The sequence below is a fragment of the Pogona vitticeps genome, chromosome 5 (assembly GCF_051106095.1).
Source record: "Pogona vitticeps strain Pit_001003342236 chromosome 5, PviZW2.1, whole genome shotgun sequence".
NCBI classification, from domain to species: Eukaryota; Metazoa; Chordata; class Lepidosauria; order Squamata; family Agamidae; genus Pogona; species Pogona vitticeps.
In genome coordinates, this window is record NC_135787.1 from 15081599 (window position 1) to 15094570 (window position 12972).

General features: G+C 42.5%; 1 protein-coding gene across 3 annotated transcripts in view; it reads right to left on the bottom strand.

The window, feature by feature from the left end:
- Positions 1–553: 553 nt before the first annotated feature.
- GPRIN3 (GPRIN family member 3) overlaps positions 554–12972 on the bottom strand; it is a 46367-nt gene continuing 33948 nt past the window's right edge. Inside the window, exons 2-3 of one of the 3 annotated variants that reach the window (XM_020796500.3) lie at positions 1843–4342; positions 554–1033 (exon numbers count right to left, since the gene is read on the bottom strand). In XM_020796500.3, the coding sequence (XP_020652159.3) occupies positions 1848–4226 (2379 nt within the window). In that variant the 5' untranslated portion in view covers positions 4227–4342 and the 3' untranslated portion in view covers positions 554–1033; positions 1843–1847. Of the gene's footprint in view, positions 4343–12972 lie in introns of all 3 variants that reach the window. The other 2 variants (XM_020796501.3, XM_020796499.3) reach the window with 2 other exon arrangements.

Below are 12972 nucleotides of genomic sequence, written 5' to 3' on the forward strand. Positions count from 1 at the left end.
AATATCTGTTTCTGACACGAGAAGACACAATAGCACACATCTTCTCTGGCACCTGTCCTTGGCTTCCTTCCTAACAACTTTTTTTCAGGATACTGACTTCACAATGTGAGAGAACCAGTCTCCTCTCAGTTTTCTTGTTTTGGATGAAGGCATGCAAAATCCACAACCATCCTGGTTTGGAGATACTTTGTGTGTGTGTGTGTGTGTGTGTGTGTGTGTGTGTGTGTGTGTGTGTGTGTGTGTGTGTGTGTGTGTGTGTGTGTGTGTGTGTGTGTGTGTGTGTGTGTGTGTGTGTGTGTGTGTGTGTGTGTGTGTGTGTGTGTGTGTGTGTGTGTGTGTGTGTGTGTGTGTGTTGTAGTTAAAAAAATGTAACTTTTCCAAACTTTGAGGAGTATCTGGACTCTACAACAATGGTAGAGATCTAGACACACTCCAGATGTTGCTGAATTCTGAGATCTGGAAAGCCAGAACGTGTAATCCAGAGTCATAGTTTCCATAGTCCTGCTATGAATGTGCAACAAAGTCTTAATTCCACAAGACAAGACTGAAGAAATGCTCTGCATGATATTTAATCAATGGCTTCATGAATCTTAGTACAGTGGTTTTAACATGTTTCTACCCATATGATTATTTTTTTTTCTTAGCCAAGATGGGCAACCAGCAGGACTTGAGCACAAGAAGCGTTTGCCTTAGGCACACTTCTGCCGCTTCCTTCTTATAGGCTGAAAATTTATGTATGCGTACATGAAAGGCTACATGATATTCTTAATCCCCTCTACATTTCCATATGCTTCCACTACTACATAATATGGAAGAAATTCTTCAAAAGGAAAGCATTAAAAAAAGACTACTCGCTGAAACAAAACGAAGTGCATTAAAGAACAAATAACAGTCGAAATCTCACACAGGAGTCCAAAGATTCTTGAAAGGAAATTTGACACCCATTGAAATCTGGAGCTTTAAATTCCAAGTCCCTTGTGATCCAGTTCTAAGCACTTCTATGGTGCCAGGCCTGCCAGAGGCTTCCAAAGACCTATAGAAAGAGAGAGAGGGCTTTTGGAACAACACAACTGTGTATTGGCAGAAGAATTCCAGATCCCTTTAAGGAATGAGGCAGAGGGGTGAACTTTCTCTGAAATTCTTCCTCTGGATGAACCTTGCACAAGTTATATTCTGTTATAACAAATAAAGCTTGCAATCATGTCTCCTCTTGCATCTCTTTAAAGGTATCTCCAAAAGTTTTTAAATTTAAGGGGGGCGGGGAAAGAGAGTTCTCTTTCCATATCAATCCAACTCAGAAATTTTTATATATGAATGAAATGTATGTATCTTATATATGCCCATAAGATTATATAACATACATACATATGAACAGATATATATATATATACATATTCACATACACGTATATTTTCATCAGTTTTGGAATATTTGCTACATGACCATACAACTGTTGAAGTTTTCATTATAGTCACATAACAATATATTTTTTTTAAAAGGGCCTTTTTGTCCTCTCTTTCTTCCACCTCTCAAATTGTCACAGATGGTTGTCGTAAGCTGGTCATTTTTAAGTTGTGCTTCATTGCCTATTTTTACCTGGCAGCTGACAGGGGTCAGGGACGTCTGCGGAAACATAAAAGAAGTATGTACCCTTTGCAAAAACATTAGAAAGATAGGAGGTGACGACTTATTGGGAATAAAACGCTTCCTCCCATTGCTGTATCGGAATCTCACACAACAAAGCTGAGCTTCAAGTCTTATATTCTAGGGTTGTCTTGTGTGCACATATACAGATGGCTAGACAAAGATGTACATCGCCTCCCCTCTCCCCCACCTCCCCACCTTTTTCAGTCTAACACAGAAGAAGCCGTAGGGCGAACACAACAATTCGGGCGCCGAAAATTCTGCAACATGGATCGGAAAACGTTGTGCTGCCTCCCTTTAAGTTTTTTATTTGAGGATGTATCTGAAGAAATGGATTTACGGGTCTGGGCGCTTTGGGCTTTAATGAGTTTTTCATGTTCTCTGATCTGCCTCTGCAGGTGGTTCTGGATAGCAACCCCCAAGGATTCTGGGTCAAGAGATGCTCCGTACACCTCCCAGGTCATGCCTTGCTCGTCCCACACAACATCCCTGACATGCTTGGACTGCTTCACGTGCCCTTTAGTGAACGGGACAGGCTTAATTTCTTTCTTCTTCTTACAGGGGCTTGGCACTGGTTGGACGGAAGAAGCCGCTGCTGGTACAGCAAGTTTTGATTCTTTCCCCTTCGCGCCAATTTTAGCTAGCAGACCAAGGGCAGAATTGCTACTCAACTCAGATTCTGGTCTCCCAGCAGCCAATTTCTGACCAGGTAAGGCTTCCACCTCTCGGTTATCGCCTGGAGATATATCCTGACCTGTCTGTAATGTGACTGGAACACCCACCGTTTGGGGCCCAGCAGGAACTCCTATAGCATTCATCTTCTGTTCCTTAGGACCAAAATGGATAACTGTCCCTTCTGTTTTTGATTTTGCACCCACGTGGAAACCAGTTGGGCCCATCTCAACATCACCAAGAGTCTTGATCTGCGGCTGGTTCTGCTGATTACTTTCAGTAGCATTGGTGACTAGAGGTTTGGCCAATTCTAATACTCTGGGACACGATAAAGGGGCCAGCTGATTTTCTGTAGCAGAGGGGCCAAGGTTCTGATGCTTACTACTGATTTCCGAGAGAGCAGAACATGGAGGTAGCTTAGTCTCAAGGTTTGCAGGCTGTGGGGGAACCACAGGCTGATCACTTGCATGGGCAGAAATTTGGCAAACAGGTTTTGTGTTCTGCAAAGCTGAAGGGTCCAACAGTTGCTGGGCAATGCTGCCAGGGCTTCTAGCCCCATCTGCTATTTGTACTTCCATCCCCTTGACCGATATTTCTTGAGTACTGCCAGATGCTGCTGGGCACGGATGCTCTGAGTTGTCTAGCAAAGACAAGCAGGCTGCATCCTGCTTTCCCGCTAGGTCAACTTGAAGTGTGACAGCCTGCGCTCCCGACCATTTCTCCGCTCCAGCTGGTGCCTGAATACGCACTTTGGGCAGGATGCCAGTGGACGGAGCTGTTTGGCCAAGTACCGCAAGGTTATCCATGATTTCTGAGTGCTCCTTCCCGCTGGCACCTCTATAAATAATGTGCAACTGCTCTTGCTTCTGCTTTGCCTCAGAAGGCATGTTTTCTCTTAGGAATGCAGCTAAGATACTCGGACTGGTGGAAGCCGATCTGCTTTCCACACTGGCCACTGCCTGGACCTCTGCATCTTGGAGGCTCCTGCTTATTGTCTCCCCCTCCGCTGGCCTGCTTTCAAGCTGCACTGTCATTGTACCGGTGTCTTTGAATTTCAAGACCTCTGGCAAGGCCTCCTCTGCAGTCTCATTGTGGGACAAAGTCTGGGGAGAACGCTCAAGGTTTGATTTGGGGAGAGGCTCTTGCACAGTTCTAACACTGGGATAGGAACTTGCGTTCTTTGTATCCCTCAATTCTGCATCCAAGCAAACGTTAGCCTTTAGACCATGATCGGATACGAGTCCCATTTCTTTTGCCAACGGTGGTACTTGAGTTTTCTCAAGATCACTGCTTCCAGTCACAGTTTCCTTCGCTGTAGGAGCTACTTGCTGGGCACCTTGAGGAGTGGGAAGCAAAGAAGAATTGTTATTATGGGTTTTATTCTCCATTACACCACCAACTCCTCCGGAGGAAGGAATTGTCTTATCATCAACTTGGCTACAAAGTGGCCCTCCGGTACCACTCTGCACAATTTTACAATCCTCCTGGGCACTAGGATCCTTGATTGCAGTGTTCATCAAAATATGACTATCTGTTAAGGCCTGTTTTTTTGCATTACAGCCATTGTTTCCTTCCTGTCTAGAGTTTTTTACTGGTTCTGCTGCTGCTAGACGGTCTTCTTTGGAGAGGCTGGAGGACCCAGGAGAAAATACGGGTGATTTGCTAATGTCACACCCACAGTGATGCTCACCCCTTGGCATGCTGGCTTCTGTCCCATGGTTCATGTCAAATGAGTGCTCTCCAGCTGGCTGCACCTTGGCACTGAAAGGATATCCATTACTACTTCTCTCTATGCTTGCTTGCTTCTGCTGGTGTTTTGGGGATTTAAGCTCTTCTAGGCCGTTTTCTTCTTCAGAGGCTGCAATCAATGCAAGCTTGGCAGATCTCAGGGGATCAGGGACAGTCCCCATGGGAGTGCGATGAGTAGCTGCACTCAGCTTCACGTGGCGATGGTCTGAATTCTGGCTCAGAATGCACTCACACCGACTGAGGTGCAGCTACCGACTCTTCTTACTTACAAGCCAGTCTGTTAAAAAAGAAAATGTGGAAACATGTTAATCATCCCTTCAGATAAAGAGCAGATAAATCTCTGTATTCATGTAAAGGATAAAGAAAATATCCAAGTCTAGGCTCTGAACCTAAACACACTGAAAAAGGGTTGGTACAAAGGATATGCCCAGAAATTGGAATTGTTGTTTTCAGACTACTTTTAAAAGACTAGCTGATTAGGAGATTCTGTGATTTGTGAGTCAAAATGGCTGCATTTCAAAACTCTGGGCATGCCTTCTGATTAGATCAGACTAATAGTGTTTCTCTCCTTGACTGCACATGTAACAGCATGCTGCATGTTTCTGGTGGGCCAATGTGTCCTGAGGAAAAAAGACTTTGGATTCTCCCAAGAAAAAGCAGGCATTGGCCCAAATCCTTGTATCTAGTTAGCAGTGGGGTAGCCCATACAACGTAACTTTTGGTGGTAAACTGCTCCAAGTTAAGGAATCACTGTAGACATCAACTGCATAGTGAGTTATATGATTCAATGTTCAACTAATGATGTCTAAGTTGATTTCTCAACAATGCAACTTTACTCCAAAAGTTATGTCATTTGCACAGCTACGCAAGAGGATTTTGGTCATTGCGTTTCAGATGTTCCCTACTACTGGTTCATGCAAACTTATATTTTATGCCAATATTTATTACTTGCATTTATATTACACCTTTCCTTCAGTGACTTCATAGGGTTTTGTCTAGCTGCTTTATCTTCCCAATGACACTGTGAGATACATCAACCAGACTGTGTGACTGGACCAAGGTGACCTACCCAGTGAGCTTCACAGCCCCACAGGGATCAGAAGTCCTGAGAAACAGACTAACATAACCACTTATTTGGAAAAAGCACTAGCTCTTCCACCCCACCCCACCCAAAGTTCCTAGAAATTCTGGCTCAAAGTCTAAAAGGGAATCCCTGATAATAGCAGAGACTACTCTTCATGTAAAGAGAAATTCCTGCTGTCATTTCCAATGAATGACTGGAGACAGTGGAAACTGCCTTTCCTGCTGGCAGGGGCAGACCATCAGGAGGTCTATGAACCAATTCCGTATCCCCTGTACATCAGGATTAGGCCTGAAGGCCTGTGATCCCTCACCACTACCACACTGGTGTAAATGATTCAGCCCAACGCTTTCCCTAATACATGGACTTTCAAAAGTCAACTAATTTCATATACACATTGTCACCTTTTGGTCTGAACTGGTTCCCTACAATTACCTTCCTCTACAAATGTGACAGCCACTGTTGTGTAGAAAATACGGCCACGAATTTGGAAGATCAAGCTTCAAAACTCTTCCTCGGCCGTGAAACTCCTCAAACAACTACATACCAGCCACCATCCAACCTTTTTGGAAGAGCTAGTTTGAGAGTTAGATTGAAACATACACTACCTCAGGTACACCTCCCCAAGCTTCTTAAAGTGATTGAATGCATTTTTAAAGGAATACAAGTGACTGGTAGCACTCTGCAGGTTGTGTAGCAGTACCAATGAACCTGTAGTCATATAATGCATTTTGACTCATCTTAGGAACAGCAAGTCTTGCTGGGTGAGAACAACAGTTTATTTGGCCTGATGTTCTTCACTGAGGTTCACAAACAGAGACGGCTATATCTCCAGCATCTAGAGGACAGGGACACATTCTGACTGACAACCAAAGGTGTCCTTTTGCTATCACAGTCAACAGCAGCGGAAGCCAATGGAGCATGGGGTAGGTAGTGCATTATCTCTGAATTTCACCATCTTTAAAGCATGGTTTAAAATCTGGACTGCATTCACCACCCCATTAAATCAGGATTCAGCAGCCACCCTTGGTCATAAGCCGGTGGGAGACCTGCCTTGCCTCTGATCTTTCTAAAACAGGCTGCCCACCAGGATTTTCTGGAAGACAAAATGGATCATTTCTCCCCCACTCTCTGCCACACATGAATTTATGCAATTAGAAATTAAAAAGACACAGAGAACAATGCTGTTTTACCGCCACTACAGGCACATGTATTCTGCTAACACAGAGCGCAACCCTACTCTCCGGGTCTTCTTCCAGATAACACTGCAAGTAAATGAACAGAACAAATACATGGTTGATGGTTTGCTCCCATCCTGGGAGGAGAAGTGAAAATGCGTATTGTTTTTGGAAAAGGAGGAGTAAAAATACATTCTGGTCAGAATACATTTTGCTCACAGATGACACAGCTGGAAATGCGACTACAAATCCGCCACACCCCTCCTGCTCAGTAAGCAATTTAAAAATCAGGTTGAAGCACATTTCAACTTTCAAAAAGGTCTACTTGAATGTGCCTGTTTTTCTCTTCTCTTCCCTTCCCATCCCTTTTTTGCTTTTTATATTGCCTCTATTACAATATGCACCTTTGGGCAGGGACTGACTCATTTTTAAGCTCTGTACGTTGTTTAAGTGCTTATTAGTGAATAATATGAGTAACCACTATCAGGCAGGCTGGTACAGTGGGGGCTTGACTTGAGAACTTAATCCGTATTGGAAGGCAGTTCGCAAGTCAAAAAGTCTGTAGGTCAAGTCTCCATTGACCTACAGTGCATTGAAAACCAATCAATCCCGTAACTGGCAGTTTTTGTTCCATTTTTGTTCCATTTTGGTTTTTTTCTGGTCTGTAAGTCAAATCTCAGTCTGCAAGTCAAACCTAAATTTTGCGGCCAGAGAAGTCTGTAACTCAAAAAGTCTGTAAGTCAAGCCGTCTGTAAGTCAAGGGTCCACTGTACAACTCAATAGGTCAAGAGTACTGTGGCACCTGGGAGAGGGGCCAACCGAATATGTCCTGGATTGAAGTTCCTGGCTGTAGAGCTGAAGTATAGGAGTTCAAATCCCCATGATTCTGCCTAGGAGAGTTGACAACTGAAATCACCTAGACTAGAGCATGTGTGGCTGTGGGAGTTACATGCCCTACCACTTGTCTGGCCTTGGGCAAGCTGCATTGTCCCAGACTGCCACCAGAAGAAAGGACTCATAAACCACTTCTAAGCATTTTATAGCTAGGAACGCTGGTAGACTAGACATGTCAGAACTGACTTAATAGCATATAATTATTCATCAGCACCCAAAAATATGCTTCTGCAGCACTCCACGCGCAAAACTGGGATTTTTGTCCTCTCATCTGTCCCCCAACAATGAAACGCTCTATTGCATGAATTACCCCATTCCAGAAATTTTCCCATTTATTTGGACACATGGAAGAGAGCTCCAGGGGGAACGGGTGACTGCCCCTTCACAGTCTGCTGGAGGAAAGAGAAGCAGGCAGCAGACGTTCACTGTTGGATCGTGGCCATCATCATCATTCTTTTTTTAAAAAAGCAACTGACATGGGAGGAAAATGGACTGATGGGCAAAAGTGCAAGATCACAAAAAATCATACCCTATCAGAAAGGTGTGTAAGCAGGAATAATACAAAACAAAATGAAGTCGCACAATTACTCCCGGAAATAACTGCCCTGTAAAAATACAGTCCTGTTTACAGCCTGGGATAATCCATTGAGATGAAATTTTCTTAGAAAGGCTGCTTCAAGAACAGCTGAGTTAAAGCACAATTTTTACAGCCTGGCTTCACAAACCTGTTCTCAGAAAGCATCCTGTCCTTCCCCCTCCATTCAAAAGAATGACTAGGTAGGTCGCCTGTCAGCCAGTGAATGGGCAATTTCTCATACATGGGGTCAAAAAATGCCACCCCTGGAAACAACTTCACCTGCAATCTTGGGCAATTTTATTTTTCTTCCAGCCAGTACACATAAAACCCCTTCAGGGTTGGCAAAAGGAAATACCATAATGATTTACTTCCTAAATCTCAGTGGGTCTGAACCATATAAACATCCAAGTTCTGAAGTCCAGCCACAAAGCATTGTAAAAACAGTTACATAAAGTGATTTCATACTGGATAAAGGAAATATGTCCCCCACATTACAACCACATTCTGAACTAACTTCTCTGGCAGGCATGGAGTAAATAAAACAGAACGTTCTCCTTGGTCAGCAATTAGATTCAGAGATGGGATGAATTCACAAGGCAAGGAGCCATACATTTCACTCCCTCACAGCTCACCCCTTGCTACCGGCATACAACAACGGACAAAAACCACCACATTATTTTGGGCGCAAGGCACACTGCAGGAACAAATCGGGATTTGAAAAGTGTCGCTACAGCTTTAAAAGGTTCCCTTTAACACGTAAACAGAAGCTCAGATTTGTTTAAAAGCCTGCTGATTCAAAACCAAATTTCAGGTTATTTCATGTCTCTGGCTTCCCAAAGCCAGGAAATTGGAAGCTGAGTGCCATCAAATTTGATGCTAAGTACAGCATCCAACCCACAAAAATCACACAGACATTATAGATCTATACACTGTCTGTGAGTCCACACATGGATTTCTGAATGATATTTTATTATGTTTTGTAGTATGTTGAAGGACACTTCTTTACCTTGAAAAACATGGGGCAGAATTTTTTGACCCTTGCATTGCCACTGTATTCCTGCTTCTTGGCAAAATAAATAACAGGGCATGTTTGCACCCTTCAGAAACACCTTTTTCATTTCAAGTAATTGCTGGGGAAAGTACTGTGCTACTTGTGTGCCTCAATTTGTTCTGTGGGGCTTATGCAGGATCATGCTTTCTGGAAAGCTCACAAGTTCTACTTAACCCATTACTTGTAAATAGACCAGTTGTGATAATTTCTTAAAATTACCTACCCACTAGAAGCACAACAATTACATTCAAAGTACTGAATGCAAACAGTAATGAAAGTGAAGAACAGCTTCTGCCAATATGTACTTAATAATGGAAGTGAGCAATTTAAAACAATTCAGATACCTGTACAGCCTGAGGTAAGTGTACAGGTAAAGCAAAACAAAAATTAGAAGGGAATGGAGTTCAATAAGGCCTTTTTTTTTTATTTAAACTCCTTTAATATATTATTTGCTCTTGGTTTGTTACTTCTCTTGACCTGTTGAATGTAATGTTTCCAGACTGGCCCTGTAAATCTCTTATTTCAGCAAAAACATTTCCTTTCTGAAAGCAAGAACCTGTTAGCATGAAGCATATTTTTAAAAGCTTCATTTGTTGAGTTACACACGAGAGCTACTGCTATTAGTCACTCTTTCTTTAAAGGATGACAAACTAAATATCTTTCTTTGTGGCACAGCTGCCAGCTTGATTTCTTAAGAGGAAACATGGATGTATTAGAACATCTGCACATTCAGACACATGCCACCTGCCAGGTCAGTTTGCTTTTCTGAATGGAAAAAAAATCACACCTATGGCAATGTCATGCACCAGGATCCATTTAGTCCAGACACTGTAGAATTATGAACTAGGAACTGAACTATACCAGAGATGCTAGAGAACAGAGGTCCATAATGGACTCTCTTGACATTTATTTTTCTATATAAGAGGAACTCCAGCAGGCTCAATTTGATGTAGGCAGCAAAATTGGAAGAGTCCAACCTCCATCTCCTGCATGCCATCTTCCTCATCTCAATTGCTCCTCCCTCCCAAAGTACTCTTGGTTTCACAGTGGAACATATCCATGAACTTAAACTATTTGTGCTAGATCATAAATCTCATGCTTAGCAATTCCTCTTCCATTTAGGTGACCAATAATTTGATTTTGCATACAGCCATGCAATTTCCTTTTGACACACTGCTTTTGAAGTGGTCCACATGCTCCTCTGTCCAATTAAAACGGAGGGTTAGAGAAGCAAGTACAACATGCCTGCATAAGAAGAGTCTCTCTCTGCCCCGGTTCCTTCGACTTGCGCACAGCTTAAATCAGTCAACCTCAGATTGCTTATAACTTTTTGACTGGCAACTGGGAGCAAAATCTGGCAAAATGAGTTGTTATTTGGTAAATTAAGCATGTGTTTAGCAAGTAAGCAGGTGGAGGGAAATGGAAAGTCAGTGTAACCCTAAGCAGCTAAAAGCACTTTCTGGGTACAGGTAGATTAGACCAGGAAACAACACAGATCTCTGTCCATGTAATGTTGATCTGGTTGGGTTTGCACCCCCAGCCCTGCAGATAGTTTTAATTCGGGGTGGCCAACATAATGGGGAAGGGAGTCCATAGGACCCGTCCCAAACCTTGTGAACGAAATTGCAACCTTTTTTTTATTCTGCCATAAATATGCCAACAAATTTTGACAGTGTAGTGGCAAATCTTGAAATGTGTGTGTGTGTGTATGTGTTTGTGTTTGTGCATGTGTGTGTTTGAGGGAAGGTGTTAGGGCCAGAAAAGCATGCAAGTGAGTGCCCATATGCAAAGACCATTCAGGCTACTAGGCACAGGATATTTGGAATTTGCAGAATATAACCTCGGACGTCTTGCTGAGGGAAAGCCTCTAGTTTTAGGGAGCTGCAGTCTATGAATTCCAAAAATCCCATGCCTCCAGCACACCGTTTTAAGTGTTTAGAAAAGGAATGCCAAGAAACTCCATCATGCATCTCTTACGTATTGCTGCTTCAGCCCCAAGACAAAGTACTTGCCAAAATATTCAAAAAAATCTCTTAAGAAATACTAACCTATTTAACTCGAGGGTGGTTAGCGAGGCCTAATTCTCATGTTGCTCTTTGATACAGTTCTTCCTCGAGTGAATTTAACCATGTCAATGTCAAGTGCTGCTTGTTTCAGTCGAAAAAAATCTTACACATGATCTTGACATTTCTCAGGCATCAGTCTGACAATTCCATATGTACCGTATATGCTTGCTATCACAACCGTAAAAGAAATTCAAACTGGAATACCGATTTGGTTTTTGCATCTACTTCTGGCAACAGTCCACGCAGACAACAATTAAAAACCTCACCAACTCCAGTTTCTAATGTCTCGACATGCAAAGGAATACACTAACACAAAAGTAGACAGCTTTGTTTGCTTGTGATTCGTTTTTAAAGCTGTATCATGTGTTAGGTGTAACTCTCTTATCTGCAAGCCATATCGTACAGTATTTCTTAACAAGACAGACGCCTATTAACCAACACTGAAAACAGATTTATTCTTCCTCACAATGTGAAAGGGAAAGGAAGAATGACTTACCAGGTATACAAGGCAGTTAAGTTAAACAACGTCTCGTGAAGTGACAGTTGCCAAAGTGATTTAGGCAAAGCTGTTCCGATGGCAGTAGCTCTGGGTGCCCCAGCAAAAACTTTATTTATGGGCAAAACTACAGCATTATTTGTTTGCACAACACCTAGCTATGATTGCCAGCCTGCTTATCTGCACAGTCTTGTTCCATAACTGCACTCAGAGGTTAATTGAAAGGCAATGCCTGCTGAATTACAAGATGACACTACCTGAGGTCTGAAAATAACAAAGGAGAAATCATTTCAACAAAAACGTGTTCTCTGAAGTATAACATTTTTTGATCACCTAATGCAAGCATTGCCTTTCTAAAAATACAGAACCGCAGCCCCACCATGCCAAAGTTATAAAGTGATATATAAGAGGTGTGGGATGATGTACCCTGCCCAGATGATCCTGCCCAAAATATGCATGTTGAATCTCACATCTGAAGACAAGCGTCACACACATACAGGGATGTGTGAAAGACTTGTGGGATGCAACCTTCTTCTCCTTGTCCACAAGGTAAGGAATTTGCAGGCTCTCTCCCAGCAGCGAGAACCATGTTTTACACAATCTGCCCACTTTTCACGCTACAAAAACTGCACAATTTGTGTTAAATGATGACAACTGCTGTTTTGTTTTGTGAATGTTTTAAGGAACTGAAGCACTGGATGGGTTGCTTGTATTTTTTTCTAAACAGCCAGTCAGTCCTTCTGTGCTTGGAGTGTGTGTGAGCTCTGCTTGTCAAGCGGAAACAACACTTGTTTGGTGCAAATTATGAGGATCTTAAAGAAGGAAAAGGCTCCTTGTGATGCTCTAGGCTGGAGCACTTGCTTTGTTGTGGTGTCTTACAGGGTTAGCCCCACTTATAAAACCCACAAGAGTTTCTGCATAAGTTTATCCCACAAGATTTGGGAAACAGATTACTTTGAAGAATTCAAAATATCTCATTTTGTTAATAGGATGACTACAATTTTTAACCTGAATTTTACACCTGTCCAAGGCACAAATAGGTTCAGCACTGGTGAAGTTCCGATTAAATGAAGAGTAGATTCACTAGATGTCTGTTCTTCTTTGTTAAGTAGACAGTGGGGGACAGAGCTGAGAGCACAGGTTACAGCAGAAACAAACCACAGTTACTGACTTTAAGGAAATTAAAACTAAAAAAGGTCTTCCTCCCCTTCCTTATTGCCCCACCCCCCACTTTTTCACACATTTGCTGTGTTCCTGCTGCCACACCCATATGACAGTGGCTATGGCCACAGTATAATCTCAGCAAAATGCTTCCTTCTTTGAAAACCAGAATAAAAAAACCACCCCCTGTGAAACAAAAACAGACGACACAGGATTTCCTCATTGGCTTCCAGAAGATGGCTCTGGAGATGAAACTATGCAGAGGTTGTTGTGAGCCATCAGGGCTATGGCAATAAAACTAGAAACAATCTTCCAAGTTATTTTTAAATGGAGTTGGCAAACATTATTCTATGATTGGTAAGTAAAATCCTTTATTTCTAACCATAGTTCCCCCTTCCTTTAT